General features: G+C 34.9%; 3 protein-coding genes and 1 pseudogene across 8 annotated transcripts; 1 reads left to right on the forward strand and 3 right to left on the reverse strand.

Annotated features, from left to right (window-relative positions):
* Window positions 1-574: 574 nt before the first annotated feature.
* LOC114725489 (uncharacterized) lies at window positions 575-1,441 on the reverse strand. Its single transcript, XM_028912010.1, has one exon. It carries the CDS (start codon window positions 1,439-1,441, stop codon window positions 575-577), a length of 867 nt encoding a protein of 288 aa, XP_028767843.1.
* Window positions 1,442-9,063: 7,622 nt separating this feature from the next.
* LOC114725500 (uncharacterized) lies at window positions 9,064-9,932 on the reverse strand (annotated as a pseudogene).
* A 4,540-nt stretch (window positions 9,933-14,472) lies between these two features.
* LOC114725507 (uncharacterized) lies at window positions 14,473-15,342 on the reverse strand. Its single transcript, XM_028912030.1, has one exon. It carries the CDS (start codon window positions 15,340-15,342, stop codon window positions 14,473-14,475), a length of 870 nt encoding a protein of 289 aa, XP_028767863.1.
* A 4,846-nt stretch (window positions 15,343-20,188) lies between these two features.
* On the forward strand, window positions 20,189-23,387 carry LOC114725381 (THO complex subunit 7A). Of its 6 annotated transcripts, none has more exons than XM_028911898.1 (3): window positions 20,189-20,207; window positions 20,362-20,492; window positions 22,226-22,870. In XM_028911898.1, the coding sequence occupies exon 3, from the start codon at window positions 22,226-22,228 to the stop codon at window positions 22,853-22,855; it is 630 nt and encodes a 209-aa protein (XP_028767731.1). In that variant the 5' UTR covers window positions 20,189-20,207; window positions 20,362-20,492; the 3' UTR covers window positions 22,856-22,870. The 6 variants fall into 6 exon arrangements, with proteins under 6 accessions (XP_028767731.1, XP_028767754.1, XP_028767746.1 ...); XM_028911921.1 differs by having other exon boundaries at window positions 20,198-20,207; window positions 20,362-20,497; XM_028911927.1 differs by lacking the exons at window positions 20,189-20,207; window positions 20,362-20,492 and adding exons at window positions 21,183-21,466; window positions 23,227-23,387 and having other exon boundaries at window positions 22,226-22,819.
* Window positions 23,388-24,971: the final 1,584 nt, after the last annotated feature.

Below are 24,971 nucleotides of genomic sequence, written 5' to 3' on the forward strand. Positions count from 1 at the left end.
CAGATTAAAAATTCATATGACTTCATATGATGATCTGCTCCACGTGTTGCCAAATAATCTTTAGCATTATTGTTAAGCGTGTTTGCAAAACTCTGTGAAGTTGATCCGTTATTACATAGAGACTACTAGTTAGTTGCTCATTGACTAATGAACAAAGGCAACAAACTTCACGCTGTTCAACGCAATTATACCATATAATAATTGAGCCACTTACCTGTGCATGTGTTGGCCACAAACGTTTATGTGGATGCTTTGATTCCATTTGATTTGAATTGAATGATTGAATTCTACGTGTTTCTGGTAGAAATAAATCCATGTTTATAATGTAAAACATAGTATATTTACAGTTTGACCATGAAAATTAACATGTGGTTATTTTGTTTTTCATATGGAGAACTAAGATTCGCAAGGTTGGAAAGAAGAAAGATGATCAAAAAGTAATAACGTGATTCCAAGATAAGATATACCTAGTAAAAGAACAGTATCATTAATCACATTCATGTACAAGTATGGGACACTCATGAGGGAAAAATTGAATTTGAGTGTCCAAGGTTATCCTGAATAATTTGTGTAACTAGTTGTTGAAGATGTTGAGAAGGGAAACTCGATTTCTGATAAGTCTCCTTGAAAGGCATTCAAGTCCTATTTCTAGATCTTGAATGCACATCTCCAAATTTTCCAAATCGCCTTGCAAATTGTCTGGAGATGCATGCTTTTGACTGATGAGAGACTTCAAAGCTGAATCTACCTTCTCAAACTCATTTGTGACTATTTCCTCAGAGTCACAAGCTACTCTTTTTGGCTTCATTAGCTTGGAAATTGCAGACCACCTGCTTTGTTTTGATTGTCCCTTTGGATCAGAGATGGAGGACAAGAGAGATTCTAATGTGCCCACGGTGACTGCTTCTGCTTCTCTCAACATGCTAAGAATGTCATTTTCTTTGGCTTCAGAAGAAACTGTGAAGCCATTTCTTATTCCTTTGATATTTCCTAAGGCATTTCTAATTGCCTTCTTCACATTCTTCCGGGAAGCCAAATAATTTCCAGCCCCAACTGTGAATGCAGCTTCAGCTCCTCTTCTTCTAATGGCTGAATGGATTTCGTACACGGATTCTTTTGACTGCACAAGACAATCTTTAGCAGTACCACAGATATCCAAGAGCCTTAGAGACCCATCCAGTAGTTTATCAACACACTTTTGGCTGCAATCTTGTGCTACGACCTGTTGGGTGGTTGACAATTGAAGTAACTTGTCAGAAGAGTCCTGTAAATCCTGCAAGCCACTGAGTTTGTGGCTTAAAGAGGATGAAGAGGCAGATTCAGGAGACTTCAGTCTGTTCAGGTGCTCCTCGAATTCTGATACATGGGGATGAGGTGCGGTGGGAAAGCTATTAGAGCGCAGATGAAGAGAGAACTTTGGGTTTGATTCAATGGCTGCCATTTTCTTTTCTTAGAGAATAGAAGGCTTTGAAATGAGAAATGCTATTTCTTCTAAACTTGTGAGTCTCAGCGGTGTGCATCTTCTTCTTATATAGCCAAAGAATAGAAGGGGACAAGAAGATTATTTTTTCTTTCCACATGTGGGCATGAAATAATATCATATTAACATGATTCTCTGTGCTTCCATTGCATTGTTTGTTCAGTGCTTCCCTGACTGCAAACTTTACAACTCATTCATCAGTTTTTGGGTTAGGAATCAGAAAAATCCATGTGCTTCAGATTCAAGTTCCTTGGCAATGTCTCCCCCGTCTCAACTAAAACTGTGTGTTCTAACAAGGCTTACCATTGGCATGAGCATCATATATGGATCTTTTGTCTGCGGGAGGGGTTGTTTCTATCATTAAATAATGTTTATTCAAAGAATTTGGATGCGTAGCAGTGCCAACAACTATGGTTTAATAAAGAAGGAATCTCTCCGCAATTCAGTGTCCTTTAATTAAAATAGATCGTCATAAACAGGAAGCTGGCACAGATGTATTTGCAGTGCTGGGATGGAACATTATCACATAAGAAAATGATAACGAAATAAAAAAAAAATTATCATAAAAGAGTTTATATTACTGAAAATGGACAAGTTCCAGTATATTATGTTGCCAGTGAGAAGAGAGACAAATTATCATAGTCCAACATGACTGGCCATGTTCATTTGATGGGTTTATCAAAGGGAAAAAAACGAGTGGGGGCTGAGGATGGAGGAAAAAAACAGAAGCACTATAAAGAGCAATGGAGACATCAAACTTCATGTGACAGATGCCATGAGATAGACGAGGGATTGCAAGAAGAAATCAATGCATACCCTTGATCTTCACACATTTTCATGTTTCTAACGGCATGCCAGAAAGCGCTGTAAGTGTAACTGCTTTTGTATTTTCTCCAGATTCTAAGATGCTTCAGCCTTTCAAGAACTATTTTTATTTCTCTGCTTTGCGTTCTAATAATCATCCTCCTGTTGATTTAAGGTTAAGTAATTTGTACTAGTGGAGAAAACTAGAGACTTTTCAGCACTGCTAAAATTTGGAATTTTTCCTTGTTCCCTGTAGCAATGTGAGTTAGTGAGTACATAATCTGGAAGGGAGCTTTAGTTAGGCAAAGTAATTCTTTTTCCCTGTGTCTGCTCCATCTTTTGTGAATTTCGTGACTCCTATTGTATTTCGTGGTCATGGGGAGTGACCTCAGTCTGAAAACTTAGGTGATGGATGAGCATTTGATGCTGACACTGTTACAAGTGGTACCAGAGAGCCATGCAAACCACAAAGAACAGTTCAGGAACAATTCTGAAACTTCAATTGCTGAAAGAGATAGATTGTGTGTTCAATGAGAAGTGAAGGAATTAAAGCAATTTATAAGGGAATGAGATGAAGCCAGGACATCAAAGTTGACTCAAATATCAATGCTGTGTATCTGAGTCATATAAAATCCTTCAGAAAGAGTTCGAGACAAAAATACTTGAAGAGAAGGGAGGAATTTATAACTATACAAAGCACACCTAGAAGATGAATTAGTAGATTCAAAGGTTTCAATTACAGAAGAAGATATCATGAGTTCAGAAACCACACACAAGCATAAATGTCAGGGAAAGAGGAGGCTCATTGCAACGAAAAGTCATTCAGAATGCCAAAAAGGTTATGATCACTAGATTAATAGATTGACCCTAAACGTCAGCAGCAACACGGGGACCCAATTACTGGAGATGAATGCATTTATGGAAAAAGGGACATGGGAGGAGCATCAAATTGGGTGGAAAATGAGGATACGATGCTAGAGTCCTCCATGCGTTTTGAGGATTCCACATTAGAGAAGACTATTCTACAATATTGTGTGGAGAAGCTGTTATCTGAGGATTGCACAAAAACTCCTGAGCTAATTATATTCCTATTGAAGCCAGTTAAGGGACCATTCTTGAAAAATGTACAGGTCCAGGGAGGTATTTGAAGGAGTATACTGCACGAAGTTTGTAGTCATATTGAGTAGTATGAGATACTCAATGGAGCCTTATCCCTAACCATTGAGGTAGCTAGGAGAAAAGGAAAAGCCATGCAAGCATTTACAAAGCCTTCTGAATCTAATTAGTAACTTCCATAAGTGTTATGGCTCCCACACCTCTGAAGGCTGATTGTAACCAGCAGAAGAGATTTGCAGCTTAAACAAGCATGATGAATAAACCAAGCTAGGCAAGTGGATATGATATCATGCTATGGGAAATGGAGTTACCTCCTGACCTGCACTGTTGTTCACTGGAGGTCGTTACTGTTTCTGATGTGCTTTCCAGTGGAAACTCAATGTTTTACAGTCAAAGGGTTTAACAAGTGAATGCAGACAAGTCCTTACTGTAGTATGTATGTATATACGGCATGAGCTTCTTCATTCTCAACTTAAAATGGATTATTGTTGGTTGATTTTTGTAGGATGCCAAGAACACAAACGTTGTGAATGTATTGATCTTCACAGGTATGCAGTGTGTGTGTGTGTGTGTATTGAGGAAAATTAATTCTTCCTTTCAATTTCGTCTTTTCTCTGATTTATCTGTTATAAATAGACAAACAAAAATACTGATATTGCAATTTCATTAGTACCAGTAGACAACAAGTGTGTTACATCTTCTTTTTTATGTGTCTAGTTTAGCACTAGGAAAACAGGCTGTAGGGCTGGCACTTTACAAACTGCGGGTTTAAACAAGCTAGCCTGTTTAGGCTTGCGTTTAAAAAAGTACTTATTTTATGAAGTTCAGCCCTTATATAGACGGCTCTGCCTGGCCTATGGCCTTTTGGCCTGTTTAACATTTTATTTATTTTTTATTATATTTTGATATTCATAAAAGTAAAACAATAAAGCTCATAAAAATTAAAACTTTCAATCATTAATTAGTAAAATAAAATGTTAAATTATTATCTAAATTTTCAAAGCTAAACCAAATCAAGTAGTTTTCCAAACATTATACATAGTACAAATAAACAATAAATAATAATAACATCGTCAACATGATTTTTATCATTATCTTCAATATCAATAATATTTGCTTGTGTTTTACTCATGCAAGCTCTTCTTCAATGAGAAAAATATTAAGGTTTTCTTCTTCAAATAAATTTAACCTTCAAGTTTTGTAGTCGAATTATTATTTTATTTTAATTTAAGATATATTAAGGTTGAAACTCATAAATTTCTAATTCAAGTTATAGAAACATAAGTTATATAAACATAAAAATACTCTCTTATCAAGCATTTCTATATATAATTTAAAAACATTGACACATAACATAAATCAAATAATTATCTAAAGTCTAAATTAACTCATTTTGTAAAGTTCAGTTAAACAAATCATTATTTAAAACCAAATAAATCAAATTATTTTATGAAATTCAATTTTAAGATGATAATAATAACTAAATATTTGCAATGTTATTAACACAATGTAATAAAATCAATTATATTAGTATCATATAAATAATTTTTTTTCAAAAAAATAAAAGGGCAAAAAATGGCTGGCATTTAATCCTATAGGGCCAACCTGTTTAGACCCTCCACCCATTAGGACTGGTTCCTTTAAGCACATTTTCAAAATTAAAGGCAAAACCACAGGCTTAGCCATCATAATTTCGGGCTTCACCGTTTCCTTAGCTCTAGTCTGGTCTGATCAACGAGTCTACAACTTGATTTTAACTGTTGCTGCAGCAAAATGAATTTATAACTATTTTTAATTAATTTTTTATAATAACTATTTAGTAAAATAATTCACTGAAAAATCCCATATCACAAAATTTATTGCTCAGAGGTACTTAAAAAACAAAGTCCTTACGTGTGTATAAAAATATCTTTCGCTTTGCACATGGTTAAAGATTGGTTGAACATAGCTAAAGAAGTGTTGCATATGTTGAAGATTTGTTGCAATTAGGCCACGTTTGGTACGCGGCATTGGGAGCGAGGGACAAGGACTGGATCAGGGAATGAGACAATTTATGGTGTTTGGTATGTGGCATTGAGCAAGGCCTGGGATTGCACAGTGCCACATGGGTGGGATTGGACAAGCCTGCGCTCCCCCCGTATTGCATTTTCAATCCTGGGATTAAATATTTTTAGGACAAAAACATCCTCATTTATAATAATTTTCAGACAAGTTTAACCTTCTCACTTTTGTCCTAGTTTATCTTCTCCTCTTATTGTTCTGAACTTGCCGCTCGCTTTCCCTCTCCTCGCTCTCTCACTTATTGAAAGGGGCATTATTGTGTTTTCATAACTTGGATATAATTTTAAAATAAAAATTAATCGAGCCAATCCCTTCAAATATTACCTTGTACCAAACGTAAGTCTATAGCATCATTCCCAATCACATTCCCAGTCCCATTCCCTGTCTTATTACCAACCCCAAACCCTCAAATTCATTGCTGCATACCAAACATAACCTTAGGGTTTTAAACAAATTTCAAGTGTTTGTGTCATAAATTTTGCAGGTTAAAACATACATTTAGTTCTTTAATTTTATATAAGATTTCAATTTGGTCCCTTTACTTTATGAAGTATGCACTTACTTTTTGTAATTAGAAACGGAGATGATAATTTTATTAGATATTGAATTCTTATCACAACACTGTGTGTCACATAGCTATGTATAATGGAGAACTTTTAGGTAACATATTGTTGAGCGTTATATGGTAAGAAGTTGCATCACCAGGTTGTAAGTGATTGGAGTTTTAAGTAGCCAGCTTAAAATTTTAGCTAGTTAATTGTTACTATAAGAATACCATTTTAAATTGGAGGCCACGTTAAATATTTAAACAAACTTAAAAGTCTCCATTAAAAATGAAAGCAAATTATAAGACTAAAATGAATTTTTTTAAAAATAAAAGAAGCAAAAGTGTATCTTTGGTCTTCTAAGTTCTAACTTTATATAAGGTTTTATATAAGGTTTTTAATTTAAAAAGAAAACGATGGCTGCTAATTATTGTCTTCGACTAATGCTCCTGCTAACCCTTTACCATTTTAATGTCCATGTCTGTAAAGTAAAATACAATCAGATATACCTCTCAAAGATCAAACTGTACACAGATTCGAGAGAGGCGCTATACCTCCTTCAGCATGGAGGTGGAGCTTCACATCCGTTTAAGGAGGAAATCTATGAAACAAGGTCCATTATCTTCTCAAATTGGAATCTGGAAATATCCTACGCCTGTAGGGAATCGCTGCGTTGCGCGGATTACCTAGCGAGGAAGGCTCACAACGTTTCTATGGAGCTGAATCAGGTTCAAAATCCTCCAAGCTTTTGTGCTCACCAAATGCAACAAGACGCTGAGACTTGTCTCAGGACGCCACTGACTTAGGCGTGTTTCTTTTGTTATGTTTTGTACTTCAAGTTCTCGCTTGCCTTATTATTCGAAAAAAAAAAATACAATCAGATAAGCGGTTATTATATTAATTATATTTTAAACTGAATAAATGAAGAGATAGTGGTTACTTTCTCATTTAATTTCCCAGAGCTGTTACGAATTTCCAGGTTAAAGTAATTATGGTCTCATTCTTAAACAGAGAACGAAAAAAATGAAGAAAAAAAAAGATTTTCTTTTTTAGGTTAGAAAGAAGACAGACGATCAAATAATATTGTTGTGATGCCGAGATAATTTATATTCAGTAACAAAATACTACCTCCGTTCTTTAATATAAGACCTTGTTTGATTTTTATTTTGATCCTAAATATAAGATTCCAATCCACTTTATCTCTCATATTTATGCATTTTTTTCTAATATAGTCCTTCTAATAATAATAATTATAACCAATACACTTGATTAGTAAGGATATTAAGAAAGACAACACATATTTATTAAAAATAACTAATTTAACTTATTTCTTTATCTCCTTAAATTAGTTAACTAGCTCTTATAATTAGAAAAGAAGGTAGTAGCATTTATAATTACAATAATGCACAGTCATGGGACACTCATGGGAAAGAAAAATGAAAAAAATGAGACCTTGTTTGTTTCTGTTTTTTGTCTTTATGTTTTTAGAGTAGTTTCGTAAAATTGTTTTTGAAAAAAGTTTTGAAATGAAAAAAAACAAATATGTTTGGATGACTGTTCTTAAAAAATTGCATTAAAATTTTTTTTAAAAAAACTAAAATTTCATATGGATGTTTTGGTTCCTTTCACCTCATCCTTCATGTTTATTTTCTGTTGTGGAAGAAATGAAAGCAGGTACAAAGTAAACTCAAATATTTTTACAGGTTAATCAATAAAATAACAAGAGATTACCCTCCTTTCTAGTTGAAATTTTCCAAGGTTGTTTTGCATTTTAAAAAGTAAAAATAATAATAATAATAAAATTATAGCACTATTAACAGAGGGAGCAAACGAAAAATGGGCAGGGCGGGGACGAATACAGATGATTAAATCGTTAAATAGCTAAAATGTAATGCTAAGAAAATATGCATTCAGTAAAGTCCCAGGAGATAAACAAAAGGAATCTAATCTTAACTCATATCCATGAGCTCTTACAGATTTAGATTTAGATCAAACATTGTATCTGAAATTTTAATACAGTGTCTCTGGTAAAATAACACTACAGCTCAGACTTCATTTCTTTAATCCCATTACTGTAAATTATATCTGTATCTTCATTTAATCCAGATCATAAGTGACCTTGCTATATCTTGCTTCTATTCTAGTCAATGTCATGCTTATATAAATTAATCTTCTGCAAGTAGAGGTTTCATAGAAGTGTGACTTATCTGCTGCACGAGTGGACAAAAATCATAACTAATATATTGAGTGTGGAGTGACTTATATGGCTTTCACTTAACTGGAAATTGAAGCAAACTAACCAGCGCGTTGTTCATTGCGCACTCATAGGATATAGAACTTGAATCAATTATTCATGCATACGCAGGCAATTATATCTGTTCTGACAGTTTAATCAAATTGGCAGGAGATGCTATATTGAGAGATCAGATAAGGATTCAAATTGACTAGAATAATTGAACATGATGCATGAGTTTAGGACTATTTAATTTTCAATTATTGTGGTAATTTGGTGGGTTGAAGGACATAGGAAAAGGCCATCTTCTGACTTTAGTTTCTCATATTAAACTTCGGTTAGTTGTTGGGATTAGGTATAAAGTTTTCGTGATCATTATTTAATTATCAACCTAATGACAATTGCAAGGCTGACAGATATGATCAGGATTCAAACTTTGAATCCCATGGATGGCACAATACTGGGTTTGCAGAACATACAAATTATGATGTTTTACTCCTCTTCCTTCATCCTTCGGTTTGTTTTCTCTCTCTCTTAAAAATGAAACAGAATTTATTTGAAGCAGAAACCAAGCAATAGGATGGTTAATTGGTGGGTTGACTAAGACATCCTTGCTATCTCAAATTAGTCCCAAGATGATTTCCATTTTTCTTTTCACTAACAGGGGAAAAAATGAAAAACTGAGGTTTCCAAGGCTGTAAAGAAGAATAGCATATACTGAGTAAAAGAACAGCGTCATTAATCACATTCATGTACAAGTATGAGACACTCAAGGGGAAAATTTGGATTTGAGTGTCCAAGGATATCCTAAACAATTTGTGTAACTAGTTGTTGAAGATGTTGAGAAGGGAAACTCTGTTTCTGATGAGTTTCCTTGAAAGGCATTCAACTCCTATTTCCAGATCTTGAATGCACGTCTCCAAATCTTCCAAATCGCCTTGAAAATTGTCTGTGGATGCATGCTTTTGACTGATGAGAGACTTCAAAGCTGAATCTACCTTCTCAAATTCACTTGTGACCATTCTTGAGAGTCACAAGCTACTCTTTTTGGCTTCATCAACTTGGAAATTTCAGACCATCTACTTTGTTTTGATTGTCCCTTTGGATCGGAGATGAAGTACAATAAAGATTCTAATGTGCTCACAGTAACTGCTTCTGCTTCTTTCAACATGCTAAGGATACCGTTTTCTTTGGCTTCAGAAGAAACTGTGAATTGGTTTCTTATTCCTTTGAGATTTCCCAAGGCCTTTTGAATTTCTTTCTTCACATTCTTCCTAGAAGCCAAATAATTTTCAGCCCCAACTGTCAATGCAACTTCAGCTCCTCTTCTTCTAATGGCTGACTGAACTTCGTACACAGACTCCTTCGACTGCACAAGACAATCTTTAGCAGTACTACAGATATCCAAGAGCCTTAGAGACCCATCCAGTAGTTCATCAACACATTTTTGGGTGTAATCTTGTGCTAATGCTTGTCGGGTGGTTGACAATTGAAGCAACTTTTCAGAAGACTCATGTAAATCCTGCAAGCCACTGAGTTTGTGGCTTAAAGAGGATGAAGAAGAGGCAGATTCAGAAGACTTTAATCTGTTCAGGTGCTCCTCAAATTGTGATACGAGGGGGTGAGGTGCGTTGGGAAAGCTATTAGAGCGTGCATGCAGGGAGATCTTTGGGTTTGATTCAATGGCTGCCATTTTCTCTTCTTAGAAAGTAGAAGGCTTGGAAATGAGAAACGCAATTTCTTCAAAACTTGTGAGTCTCAGATGCGTGCATCTTCTTCTTATATAGGCAAAGAATAGAGGGAGACAAGAAGAATATTTTTTTCTTTCCACTTGTGTGCGTGAAATAATATCATATTAAAATGGTTCTCTGTGCTTCCATTGCATTGTTTGTTCAGTGCCTCCCTCACAGCAAACTTACCAAGTCATTCATCAGTTTTTTGGGTTGGGAATCACAAGAATCCATATGCTGCAGATTCAAATTCCATGGCAATGTCTCCTCCATCTCAGCCAAAACTGTGTTCCAACAAGGCATACCATAGGAGTGAGCATCATATGTGGATCTTTTGTCTGTGGGAGAGTTCTTTTCCATCATTAAATAATCTCTATTCAACCATTTTGATTGCGCAGGAGTGCCAACAAATGTGGTTAACAAAAATAGGAATCTAAATCTTCAGTGATTATAAGGGTCATATATGGACAGCGATGTATGGGCAGGCTTTTTGATCCAATGTCCATTAATTAAAGTGGTTGGTTATAAACAGGAAGCGGGCACTGATATATTTGTAGTGCTAGAACGCAACATAGGCATTATAATATAATGATAGAGAAATAGAAAAATAAAACTCATAAAAGAATGCGAATTATTGACTATCAACATGTTCCTGTATTGTTTATTATGATGATAGTAAGAAATGAGACAAAGTGTCACAGGCCAACTTGTCTGCCCATCCATTCATCTTATAGGTCTATGCAAAAAAGGTGGGAGAAGAAAAAATTCGCAAGCACTATAAAGAGAAGCAGAAGAATCAAACTTCACGTGATAGATGCTATGATATTGAAGAAAGATTTCGAGAAGAAAGCAAGATTGCTTCTACACATTCATGTTTCTAATGGCATCCCATCAAGGGCTGTAAGTGTAAATGCTTTTTTCTCCCCAGATTTTGAGATGCTTCGTTCTTCTAAGAACCATCGTACTTTCTATGTTTTGGATTCTAACCATCCACTTGTTCATTAAAGTTTAGTAATTTGTAATAGTGGAGAAAATTAGAGAATCTTCAGTTCTTGTAGGATTTGGATTTCATCCTTGTTCCCTTTAGCGATGTGAATTAGTGAGTATATAATCAGGAAGGAGGCTTTAATCAAAAGAAGTGATTTCTTATGCTCTGAGTTTGCTCCCTCAGTTGTGAATCCGTCTTTCAACATAGTTCATGACTCCCACTGCATTTCTTGAACATGGTGAGTGATCTCAGTCTGAAAACATAGTTATTGGATGAGCATCAGGTCCTGATAATTGCCCGTAGTGCCAGGGTACCCAGAATGTGCAAGTTGACTAAAGAACAATGCCGGAGAGCAAAATCATATGAAATTCTATAGAAAGTGTTCAAGACAAAAATACATGAAGAGAAGGGAGGAATCTTTAACCACTACACAAAGCGCATCTAAAATTTCATGGTTCTAAGTTTACAGAAAAAGATATCATGAGCATAGGAACCACATAAACACTCACACGCATATATGTCAGAGGAAGACTTATGATCATGAAGTGGCAATGAGGCCATCCATCAGCATAAGAGATTAGCCTATCTAAGCCAAACTACCAATCTTGAAGGGGTATGAATGGCTTGTGATTGTTAGTAATATTGTTATGGAAGCATCTCTGATATTGGATGAAATCAAGTTGCCATTGTACTAGGGTTCTGCAAAAGAAATATTATAATTATAGTACTGGAATGGAGCACTTGTTTGTCATTCTCCATATGATGAAAGTAAGGGATCATTCTGAAAAAAAGCAAGGATCCAAGGATGTGCTTCAAGCAGTAGACTGCACAGAGTTACCAGTTACTTCTATGATTGCTACATTTCAGATTATAAAACTGTAGAAGAAATGCAATAGAACACCATGCAGACCTTGTTCTCACCTCACAAAGCACTCTGACTAAGGACTTCATTATCGTTATGGCTCCTACACCTGCTAAGGCTTCATTGGAACCATTAGAACTTTGCATTGCGAGATTGATATTTTAAACAACCATGGTGAAGAATCAAGCTAGGCAAGAAAATGCAGCAAGTTCTCACTTGATATCATCTTATGGGAAGTGGAGCTATCTCCAGATATTGGCTGGTGAGCTCACAGGAGGTTGATACTGTTGCTGCTATGGCTTCTATTGGAAACTCAATATTTTACTGTCAAGGGTTTAACAATGCAATCAATGCATGGAGAACTTCAACACTAAGAATGTTGGAGACTATATTGTATCATCTTCATTCATAGCAGGAGACCAATTACTCAAAGTAGTTGTTTTATGGAGTAGATAAGTATCAAACAGCAGAAGATATCTGAGATCAATTTGCAGGTATCTTAAAGAGGTTTGAACTCAACTTAAAATCTTATGAGTTAAATGACCCAAAAAAAAAAAAATCAACATCTGGCTTTGCCCCAGTAGTTGCGCTGCTGCAAAAATATGGAACTTATCAGATTTATCTAGATCTCTCTCTCTCTTTTTCTTACTTGGGATTTAATGCAAAGTGTTGGAATATTTTTAAAATGAAGAGATGTGTTTTTGAAAAATCATGTCTTTATGTAAATTTATTAAATCAATAAATTTATATGAGGAGTTATGTTTTCATATAAATTAATATATTTATACGAGGGATTGTGTCTTCATATAAATTAATATATTTATTTGAAGGTTATCTAAGAAGTTACAATACTAAAAGACCCTACATATTAAATTCATTTTATTTATTATGTTGGATCATGAATCAACATATAGTTGTGAGTTTTTGTTTAATAAGGTATTATTCCAAAAGGTATCTCTTTAAGGCATCGTTATATGATCTATATAAACCTCTCACCATCACTTCATTTAGACACAACACAACACAAATACAAAAATCAAACCAATTGCCTTTGTCTTTGAGTGCATGTAGAGATAGTCAAATTATCACTTTATAAAGGTCCATTGTTGTCTTCGCTTAAATCTTAGAAGTGTAATCCATATTCAAGAGTCTTCATTGTATCCTGAAGGAAATTCACTGGTCAACCCAACATGCACCCTATAAGATAGGAATAGGTGGGGGTGAATTAAGCCTAAAGAAAAGTGTTGCCCATGCTTTGAAAACATCGTGCACTACTTCCTTCTTCATCTCTTCTTCTTATACTTTTCAGAGAATATTTCCTGCCAACACAAAATCATATGTTTTGTTTGAGCCGTACTTTTTTATACGCAGGGTGATACCAAGAATAAGGAAGATTAGATGTAATAAGGTTGTTCAGGATATGAAGGATGTAATCTGCATCGATTTTGATTTTTTGTCATTTTCTAATTTGAAGATTAATAATAGACATTGCTAGAAAAAGAGTGAGTGTCTGATGGCTATTATTCCTTTAAATCAATTGTTTATGTTATTGAAGAAATATTTAGGTGAATAACTTGCGAGTGAACATATTATAAAAGAAGATATAAAGTCATTTTATGTGTATTTCTACCACTTCATATCATCTAAAGGAGGAAACATAGTTAATATTGATTAGAAATCTTTCATTCAGCATTCACCTCAAAATGCAAGGTAAAAATTGGACTCAATAATGAATTTTCTAAAAGGTTGATAAATGATGATTCAGAAACACATAATCTCAGAAATTTAGATGCAATGTTTCTGGCTCAGGAACACTTCAACTCAGAATCTTATATTTCTATTCATACTTGCAATAATCATATATGTAGTCTCATTATATTAATCACCCTCTGCTCTGGTGGTGTGGCTGCTACCATGTTGTTCATAGCAATTATAGGACATAAAAATTTGAATTAATGACTCGTACATGTGATATGGATGCTTTGATTCCATTTGCCGCTAATATAGAAATAACATATGGGTCTCATACAGACTATGGCTTCCAATTAATTATTATCTTCAAATCTTGCTCATCCTTCCCGCTTCTGCATAATATTGTTATATGTGTGTTAAAAACATGTTTTCAAAGCAAGATAATATATTAACTGATTTTTTTTTCATATTTAATCAATTTACCTCACTATATAGAAAACATTATTCCTAGCGCTATTTCTACCCCTGCCTCTTGTATACATGTTAGGGGATACAATACCATTCATGAAAGTTAACTGATACATGACAAAAGGAAATAAAACAAAATAAGTTGAATATAGATTCATCCACATAATATGTGCATGTCCTCCCACAATCTATACTATTACCGGAGGTGTACATCTAATACCCTAAGCACCCTTGTCCTTATATATAGGTTATTCTACTCAAATTTCGCAAGTTTACTTATGTTGATTCCAGATGATTCTACTTTTCTTTATTAGGGAACAAGGAATGGAAAATTGAGATTTTTCAAGGTTGGAAAGAAGATAGATGATCAAATAGCCAAACATAATCCAAGGATATGTACTCAGTATTTTTATTCATTCATGTACAAGCATGAGACACTCATGGGGGAAAATTGAATTTGAGTGCCCAAGTTTATCCTAAATAATTTGTGTAACTAGTTGTTGAGGATGTTCAGAATGGAAACTCTGTTTCTGATAAGTTTCCTTGAAAGGCATTCAACTCCTATTTCTAGATCTTGAATGCACATCTCCAAATTTTCCAAATTGCCTTGAAAATTGTGTGTGGATGCTTGCTTTTGACTGATGAGAGACTTCAAAGCTGAATCTACCTTCTCAAACTCATTTGTGACTATTTCCTGAGAGTCACAAGCTACTCTTTTTGGCTTCATTAGCTTGGAAATTGCAGACCACCTGCTTTGCTTTGATTGTCCCTTTGGATCCGAGATGAAGGACAATAGAGATTCTAATGTGCCCACGGTGACTGCTTCTGCTTGTTTCAACATGCTAAGAATGTCATTTTCTTTGGCTTCAGAAGAAACTGTGAGGCCATTTCTTATTCCTTTGATATTTCCTAAGGCATTTCTAATTGCTCTCTTCACATTCTTCCTGGAAGCCAAATAATTTCCAGCCCCAACTGTGAATGCAGCTTCAGCTCCTCTTCTTCTCGTGGCTGACTGAACTTCGTACACGGATTCCTTTGACATTACAAGACAATCTTTAGCAGTACTACAGATATCCAAGAGCCTTAGAGACCCATCTAGTAGTTCATCAACCCATTTTTGGCCGCAATCTTGTGCTAAGACTTGTCGGGTGGTTGACAATTGAAGCAACTTGTCAGAAAAGTCCTGTAAATCCTGCAAGCCACTGAGTTTGTGGGTTAAAGAGGATGAAGTAGCAGCAGATTCAGAAGACTTTAATCTGTTCAGGTGCTCCTGAAATCGTGACACATGGGGATGAGGTGCGGTGGGAAAGCTATTAGAGCGTGCATGCAGGGAAATCTTTGGGTTTGATTCAACGGCTGCCATTTTCTTTTCTTAGAAAATAGAAGGCTTTGAAATAAGAAATGCAATTTCTTCTAAACTTGTGAGTCTCAGCGATGTGCATCTTCTTATATAGTCAAAGAATAGAGGGAGACAGGAAGAATATTTTTTCTTTCCACATCTGGGCAGGAAATAATAACATATTAGGATTCTCTGTGCTTCCATTGCATTTTTTGTTCAGTGCTTCCCTCTTGACAAACTTGCCAACTCATTCATCAGTTTTTGGGCTGGGAATCACAAGAATCCATATGCTGCAGATTCAAATTCCTTGGTAATGTCTCCTCCATTTCAACCAAAACTGTGTTCCAACAAGGCATACCATCAGAGTGATCATCATATATGGATCTTTTGTCTGTGGGAAAGTTTGTTTCCATCATTAAATAATCTTTATTCAACCATTTTGAACGCGTAGTAGTGCGAACAAATATGGTTTAATAAAAATGGAATCTAAATCTTCAGAGATTAAGGATCATATATGGACAGGAATGTTTATGCAGGTTTGTTGATTCAGTGTCCATTGATTAAAGTGGTTGGTCATGAACAGGATGCTGGCACTGTTCCATGTTCTATTTTAAAATAAACTTTGTCATACCAGGATGGAACATAGTCATCATCATATATTGTTATAGAAATAGAGAAATGAAACTATTAAAAAGCATGAAATTGCTGAAAATGAGCAAGTTCCAATAGGTATTAATTATTATGATGCTACTAATAAACAGACAAATTATCACAGGCTAACATGTTTTTGCTGGAGCTATTTTGTCCAATTATTCATCTTATGTCTGTTTATAAAACAACAGTAAAGAAAGAGAAAAGAGGGGGGATACAAAGGCACTATAAAGAGCAAGTAAACCATCAAAAGTAGTGACAGAAATCATGGCTTACCTTTGACCTTTACATATTCATGTTTTTGAATTCTGATTGCTTGCAGAGAGGGCTGTAAGTGTAGCTGCTATTGCTCTCTGCACAGATTCTGAGGTACTTCGACCCTTTAAGAACTATTTTTCCTTCTCTCCTATGGCTTCTAATCATCCACTCTCGTATGAATTTTAGTAATTTATGATGGTGAAGACTAGAGACTAGAAGTTCTTGTACTCTTTAAGATTTGAATTTCATCATCAATCCCTGTTGCAATGAGAATTGTTGATGATATAATCAGGAAGGAGGCTCTTATTAGGAGAGGTGATTTCTTAAGTATTCCCTCTTTGCAATTCCACATAGTTTATGACTTGAATTACATTTCTTGAACATGGAAAGTGACCTCAATCTGAAAAAATGGAGCTTGGATAAGTATTAGATGCTGACACTGTTGCCAGTGGTGTCTCTATAAAATCTTTCATCGTGCCTGCTTCTGAATCCAGAGAAGTGAAAGACAGGATATCCTAGTTAAGAAAGATGAGGTTATCAATGAGAAGAGGAGGAACTAGAATACTAGTAGTATAAGGGAATGAGATGTAGCCAGGACATGCAAGTTAGTATAAAAGATGAACGGGCTTGAAGAGAAGGGAGAAATAAGCACCAAGCCAATACAGAAGACAAGAAAGCATATTCCAAAGTGTCAAGCTTACAGAAGAATAATATCATGAGTTTAGGTACAAGATTGAGTGAAGCTGTCAGACGGATCTTAAAAATTGGCTTTTCGGGGTTAGAAGTTAGAGATAAAGCAAATGATCAAATAGCCACAAAGTGATACCAAGATAATAGATACTCAGTAAAAGAATAGTACTAGTAGTCACATTCATGTACGAGACAACCAGGGGAAGAACTGGATTTGGGTGTGAAAGGTTATTCTTAATATTTTTTTCATACCGGTGATTGAAGATATTGAGAAGGGAAATTCTGTTTCTGATAAGTTGCCTTAAGAGGTGCTCAACTCCTCATTCTAGGTCACTAATACTCTCTGATATTGAAGATATTGAGTGAAGTTCATCCATGCCTTCTTTTGATTGCAGTAGGAAATCTTCAGCAATACTGCAGATGGCCAGGAGCCTCAAAGACATATCAAGTAGTTCGTCAACAGATTTGTCACTACATTCCTCTCCAAAGGCTTTCTGGGCCATTGGTAATTGAAGCATCTTACCAGTACATTCAAGCAAATCTCCAAACCACGGAGTTTGCAGCTTAGAGAAGAATAAGCTAGTTTAGAAGACTTTAATATCTTACGATGCTCCTCAAATTGAGATACAAGAGGGTGAGATGCAGAAGGCAAGCTGTTGCAACGGATATGAAGGGAGTTCTTTGTGTTTGGTGCAATGGCTGCCATTTTTTCTTCTCAGAGAAAGAGATATCTAAGAGCTTGTGTACAATCTGTTCAAAACTGAGGTTTAGTTGTCAGCAATCTTCTCTGTGTATTGCAAACAAGTTGAGGGAGACAAGAAGCACATATTCCTCTCCATATGTCACAAAGTTGGAAGGCAGTAATATCACCTTGACTTGGATCTTAAACCTACCCTAGAATTTTGTTTGCTCAGTGCCTCCTAGACACCAAGCTTCCCAACTCATCCTTTAATTTTCAACTTGGGAATCACACGAGTTCTCCTGCAATGGCATCTTCCACTGATGGTATTCCTCTTGCATGTCTCCTGCATCTTAAAACTCTCTCATATAAAACTCAAACTTGTACACCATGTGGGCAGGCCATTATATTTGGCATTAATGAGATACTATGTCAAGAGAAAGAAGAGCAGCTTCTGTCATATAATTCCACTTGTCTTATAAATTTTTCTTCTTGCTTTATTGCTATTTGTTCTTCTCGAGGAACATTATTATATTCACATCACTATGGTAGATCATTTTTTGATGGCGATGTCCATGCGGTGTTTCTCATATAATATTAAATGATTGGTGTTCAAGCCAATTCACATGGTACCCTGCTTTACCAAAGATTAGACTTCATACATTGTTGTTCCCAGTACAATTTAAATAATTTAATAAATGATCAATAGTATGCAAGTTGCTAATGATGAATTTAAATACCATAAAACAAGGTGAGAAAATGATCAATCTGATTTCATGGCTTTATTTTTTATTATCCCATATGAAATTGTACCTACGATTCCATTTGCCCTTGAAACTAACTTCTTCTGCTGTTGTTGTCATTATTACTACTACTACTATTTATAACGAAAATTAATTAATTAAAACAGAGAACAAATAAAAATTGGGAAGCTAAATAATAAACTCTTTCTTCTTCTGGAAAGATCACTAAAAGGTTCTGTTTTCTGTTGTTGTTATGAGGGAAAAACTATTTGAGATAAACAGAAAACAAACAAGAAGCCTGCACTAAACTCTGTTCTGCTCAGGGGAGACTGATGACGGGTTGCTAGAGCTCTAACTACCGGCAACTATTTTTTTGAGGATTCTTACAATTTCAATAGCGTAGTTAACAAGTTCTTTAACATGATTAGCAAGTTCAGTACAGTAAATAATAATAAATTTTTCAAAAAATTCAAAAAGTGGTATTTTTATAATTTCAGTAATGCGGTTAACAAGTTTTTTAACTCTGACGACTAGCAACTATTTTTTGGGAATTTTTATAAGTTCACTAACGCAGTTAACAAGTTTTTTAACACAATTAACAAGTTCGGTGTATCAGATAACAAGTTTTTCAGAAAATTCAAAAAGTGATATTTTTACAACTTTAGTAATATGGTTAACAAGTTTTTTTAACACTATTAACAAGTTCGGTATAACAGTTAACAACATGTTTTTCAAGAAATTCAACAAATGGCATCTTTACAATTTTAGTAACGCAGTTAATAAGTTTTGTAACACTACTAACAAGTTCAGTATAGCAGTTAACAACAGGTTTTTTAAAAAATTGAAAAAGTGACATTTTTACAACTTCAGTAATGCAGTTAACAAATCATATAATGATATTAACAACTCTTATAACATTATTGACAAAATTTCCTTATGAAGGTTGATGTTTTTAATATTAGTTCCCAGTGCATAAAAAAATTTCCATTTATTAGGTAGTCATCATAGTTATGAGAGTTGTTAATATCATTACATGACTTGCTATTAGAGTTATTAATTGTTATGTTGAATTTGTTAATAGCGTTACCGAACTTGTTAACCACGTTACTGAAATTATAAAGATACCACTTTTTGAATTTTCTAAAAAACTTGTTAACTGATGTATCGAATTTGTTGATAGTATTAAAAAACTTTTTAATCTTGTTACTGAAATTGTAAAAATACCACTTTTTGAATTTCTTAGAAAACCTGTTGGTAATTGCTATACCGAACTTTTTAATAGCATTACAAAACTTGTTAGTCGTATTACTAAAGTTGTAAAAATATCATTTTTTGATTTTTTTGAAAAAACTTGTTATTAACTGTTATACTAAACTTATTAATAGTGTTAAAGAACTTGTTAATCGTGTTATTAAATTTGTAAAAATCCCTCAAAAAAATAATTGTCGACTACTAAAGCTCCTGTGACCAGTGACCACCTAAACTTCGCCGGAGTCTGGTGGCTAGCTGATCGGTGTAGATAGTTTGAATCTCTTACCCAAAAAAAAAAAAGTTAAAGGGCAATAATACAAATTTTTCACATTTTTAAATTCCTAACTAAATTGAAATTTCGCAAGTTTGAAGTTTTGCAAATTTAAGTTTCATTTTACTGGAATTTTTTATTTTTAATTTTAAAATTTTAAAAGTATTTTTTTCCGAATTTTCCTTTGGAAAAAAAAAATCTTAGGCTATTGGCTGATTAACCGGTTATGTCGCAGCGAGAGTGCACCTGGATCCTTCCGCAGCTGCCACTTCGAAGACGACCCTCAGCCTCTTGACGCCGTCTAAACGCTTCAGCGGCTTGCCGGTGTTCTAACTCTTCTCCGACGGTAGGGGCACTCACACCCTCTCGCCGCTGACATTTACATTTCGTAAAACGGTGTCGTTTTCAAATATTAGTACCTCTGCAACCGCAGCGATTAGCGGAGACCAAAAGCCCTAAGCATTACCGTTCAACTGACTTTCTTCGTCTTGCGGCCACAGGCAACGGAACCAACGAATTCGCAACCTTCAGCCGGCCACAGGAACCACCCGTAAGGAGGACCTCAACCATTCTGTAGATTCGTTAGTTCTTCTTCCTCCTTCCTCGTTCTTTGTCATTCTACCAGCAACGGGTGCAGTTCTTATCTCCTTACCCTGCATAGTTTCGTTTCATTTTTCAATCTGCAATTTCCCTTTAGTGTTTACTCCACAACTCAATTTGACCAAAAACAAGCTCTCTACTATTCAACTCACTATCTCTTGCTTGTTCTGATTTCGATATGCACACAGTACTGTTGATAGATTGAATCTTTACTAATGGGCATTGCTGCTTGGTTTAAATTAGTTTTGTAATTATTGAGAATCCTATCAATCATTGAAGGACAAAGTCTATAAATTCTGACTGAGAGTTGATTGATTGGAAGTTTACTATTATTTGAGCCTTGTGGTTATTGGAATTTTCATATTCAGATTCGTTGGCTATTTATAAACTTAAGAGATGAGCGGTTGCTATAGATATGGCTTCAGTTTGAGTGTTAGTATGTTTGTAAACAACGAGTAAGCAAGTTTTCCCTGATTCAAAGGAATAACTCAATTCAGAAGTTCAAAAGTTTTACCACTAAAGAATAAGAAGTCAAATTAACTTGTCGCTTTCAGTTTCTTGTGCTTCCCACAATGCTTATTCAGTAAATCTTTTCCCAGTATCAACTCCTTCACATACATTTTTGAGACTAAGGGGTTGTGGCATTTTGTTATGACTAGAGAAACCAAACTTCTTCTTAAGCGCAAAGTTACAAGTTTGAGACTTTCTTAAAAAAAAGTTGGTGACAATTTTCAGACTTCCTTAAAAAGTGCTAACAATTGTGCGGGCCTTGACTATATGTTTGGTAAATTTGAAATTTTGGAGTCTCATTATTGTTAAGATTAGAACCTTAGCAAAGTTATGTGGATAGGAAAACTTGCTTATGAACATGCACGCGTACACACATGCTCATGGGTGCACGCTCTCAACCATAGGTATATTTGTAGCAGCCCTCAATGATCTTAAATTTATACTGACCCAAATGAACCTGAGCGGGAAGGATACATGCAACCTCACAAGATATTGGTAAGAAATAACCTCATGATTTCTAGATTACAGACTCATCACAGATTTTATAGGCTACTCAACGATTACAAAACCACGTTAAATCAGAAAGCTATGCTAATTAGTATTGTTGGTGATGTTTACACAATCTGAAGTATGTTTATTGGTTAGACTGTGATCTGATATTGAGCTTTGACTGCATGAAGAAGCAAATGGTGAATGCTAGATAGAAAGAGCTAGTTGATGTTGATTAGTTCAGTGTATTGTAGCCTTTAATTAGATAGGGGTGTCGTCATATTCTCCTTGCATGTAACTAATGGGGAACTTAGTTAGTATGTGTAGAGTTTGTCCATAATTGTTTTGTCTGGTTGGTTCCAACGAGAAGTTATTCCAGGGGTGGATCTAGATGACAACACATTTTTTGGGGGTGGGAGGGGGGGCTTAAGATAAACTAAATTAGTAAATTTTCCCCCCGGGGGGGGGGACTTTTTTAACATTCTGAAATTATATTTTGGTCTAATGCTGTTTGTTTAAAATAGCTATTTTTCCATATATCTGGAGGTCTTTGCTAAGTTTGGAATGCCACACCTAGCTGGTCAGTATAATCAATGAGATTTGATTGGCTCGGAAAATATTGATGGAATTTTTTCAGCTTTTCCATGGCAAATAATGCAAAATCTAAAAGAAGCTATTATGACGAATCTCCAACAAAATGTAATTACTCTTGGAACAAACTGACCCCAAGTGTTGACCTTCTTCTGTTGTTTGCTGGAAATTTAGATGTTGGGAAAAGCAAGGAAAGTTTCAGGGCGTGGAGAAGCTGTAGCAGCAAATTATGCTTTTGGTCCGGCTGAAGATGATGCAATAATCAAGCATAGGCTTCTGACACGTACAACAACCACAAGGGGTGAGCCTCCATTGAAGAAGCTTCAGAAAAAATTCACAACCTTTGTCTCTGAGATCGAAAAGCAAGAAGATAACTATAATGACTGTGAAAAGTTAGCCAAAGCTTTCTTGCAGGAATTAGCCACATTCGAGATTCCACTTCTAAAGAGTAAAGCAATTGTTGATGCCAATATTAGAGAGAAGGAAAATTTCAACGAGCTGAAAGATGAAATAAATAGGCAAATCCTGCAAGCACAGGCTGACATTGAAGATCTTAAGAAGCAACTTGAAGAGAGTAAGATTGAGAGGCAGCACAAGGAGGAATGTGAAGCTATTAGGAAATTGATTGCCCTGCAGCCACCGAGATCAGAGACACAGAAGCTTATAACTGAGTTAGAGAAAGAAATTATGGCGTTGGATGCAGAGAATACAGCTGGTTCGAGATTGTTGGAGCTTCGGAAGAAACAATTTGCTCTTCTTTTGCATGTGGTACGTGGAAGCCTTCACATGTTATGGCTTGTGTGATTGTTGTGTTCCTTTTTTTTAAAATAATTTTTTTGGTATTGATTGTTGTGCTCTTTGTTTCAGTGAAATAATTAGTAGATATTTAATCATGTCCTCATTTTTCGTTAACTCGGTTTATTTTCTAAGATTAACATGGCAATTTTAAGATTATTGCATTTATTTGAGCAGCACTACCTTTCACTTCTCGTGCATCTCATGTCTCCCAACCAAACTGCATTTCCTGGAAAATAGTGTTATCATTGATATATAATCTTTTAAAAAAATTAAAATAATCCAGAGTGATGGGGACAATACTTGGCCTCCCCCGAACAAGTTTTTTAAATAAGAAAGTCGCTGCTGATGCATCTCTTCTGCTGCTTATTTTCCTGCAGGTGGATGAGTTACAGAACACAATAGAGGAAGAGCAGAAGAATCTTATTGAGGAGATGAGAGCGGCACCTGAAGAGCTCAAGAATGGGATAGAAGATGCAAGTGGGGGTTCGGAAGCTATGGCTGTTGACTAGCAAGTGAATTTCATATCGGTCCTGCCATTGTTAGAGATTAGTTGCTCTTCGAACATATCATCCCATAGGGTATGTGTTTTTCCGTCTCATTGAGCAGCAACCTCTATCTGTTGAGCAACAATTAGGGATACACTCATGAAACTTATGGCACCACCACTCTGGCTGTTAGGTTTGAACCTTCATTTCTATGATAGTTGGGGTTAAGGCCACGTGCTTAATTTTTGGATTTGGATCTTCTGAAGTTGGTGAGGTTCAATGCAAAATATCTGTATCTTCTGTTCATCTATATATGCAATGTACTAGGAACTAGTGCTGTCCTTCTGATGGATTATGATAGAAGGTAATACGCTGAGGCTCGAGCTCAAGACCTCACTTAAGCGGTTGCTTATCACTTGGACCAACCCTCCTTGGTTATTCTAGATTAAATTTAATTTTCCAACTAATTCTTATATTAAAGACAAGAAATAGTAAAATTCACCATGAATAACTGACTCATACAAAACTCTCTTATCCAGTCAAAGTATGAGATTGATTTACCAATTCATTGTTGTAATCAGCTTACTTGAATTGAAATTTAATACCATGGTTAAAAGTGGGTTTCTTGCCCTAAACTAATATCTTCACGCGGAGAAGAGTTCAAATAAACTGCCTGATCTTTCTCTGCTTCTCTCTGACCTTTTATTTCCGTGCAACCATTTGGATCAAACTGTAATGGTTCCACTCGATTTGTTTACTAAATTTTCATATTTTAATAGTACTCCTTTTGTTCTTAATATAGAATTTAATTATTAAGTTAATTTTAATTTTTAATATAAGGCTTATTTATCATATTTATCAATTTTTTCTAAATTACCCATATAGAGATTCTCTCAACCATAATCAAGTAAGTGAAAGACAGAGGATATTAAAAAAAATATGATTGTGGTATTTAAAAAAAAAACATCACATTTTTTTATAATTAAATAACTTATCTAACTTTTTTAATCTAATTAAATTAATTAAATAGGTCTTATATTAAGAACATGTGAAGTGTTAATTTGAATAATGGGTGAGGTTAAGAATAGGGAGTGAGAAAAGGGGAAAGACGCAGAGAGCCTTAAGTAAGAGAGAAAAACTGACATATTCTTTTATTACGTTTAACTTATTCTCAATCAAGACAAATTCCAAGCAGAAGAGATGCGAAGTCAATTAGAAACAAAGTGGGGGGGAAAAAATGTTTCCATTGAAAAACAGTATTATCAATATCGAAGTTCAGAAACAAATAATTCAAAAATGTAACAATGTCTTCAGCAAATATTCCATGTCTATATTTTTTAATAATCAATTTTAAAGCTTAAAATTATGGTTTTCTAAAAATTTATTCAAACCCTGAATAAATTAATTATGAAATCATTAGCCAAACACCCATATTTTAATTAAATCAGTTTTGTGACCCTCAAACAAACACCCATGTTTTGATTAAAAATCAATTGTAAAGCCTTCCTCAACCATGTTTTCCATTAGCAGCCGACTTATACTTTGGGAGCATTTGGATTACTATTGTGTAAAATAGAAATTATAAAATTAGCATAATTGATTTAATCAACATATGGTGTTTGGATAAATTTTTTAAA

This window comes from Neltuma alba, unplaced genomic scaffold (assembly GCF_004799145.2).
Source record: "Neltuma alba isolate B1F8T4 unplaced genomic scaffold, ASM479914v2 tig00002401_pilon, whole genome shotgun sequence".
Taxonomy (NCBI): Eukaryota; Viridiplantae; Streptophyta; class Magnoliopsida; order Fabales; family Fabaceae; genus Neltuma; species Neltuma alba.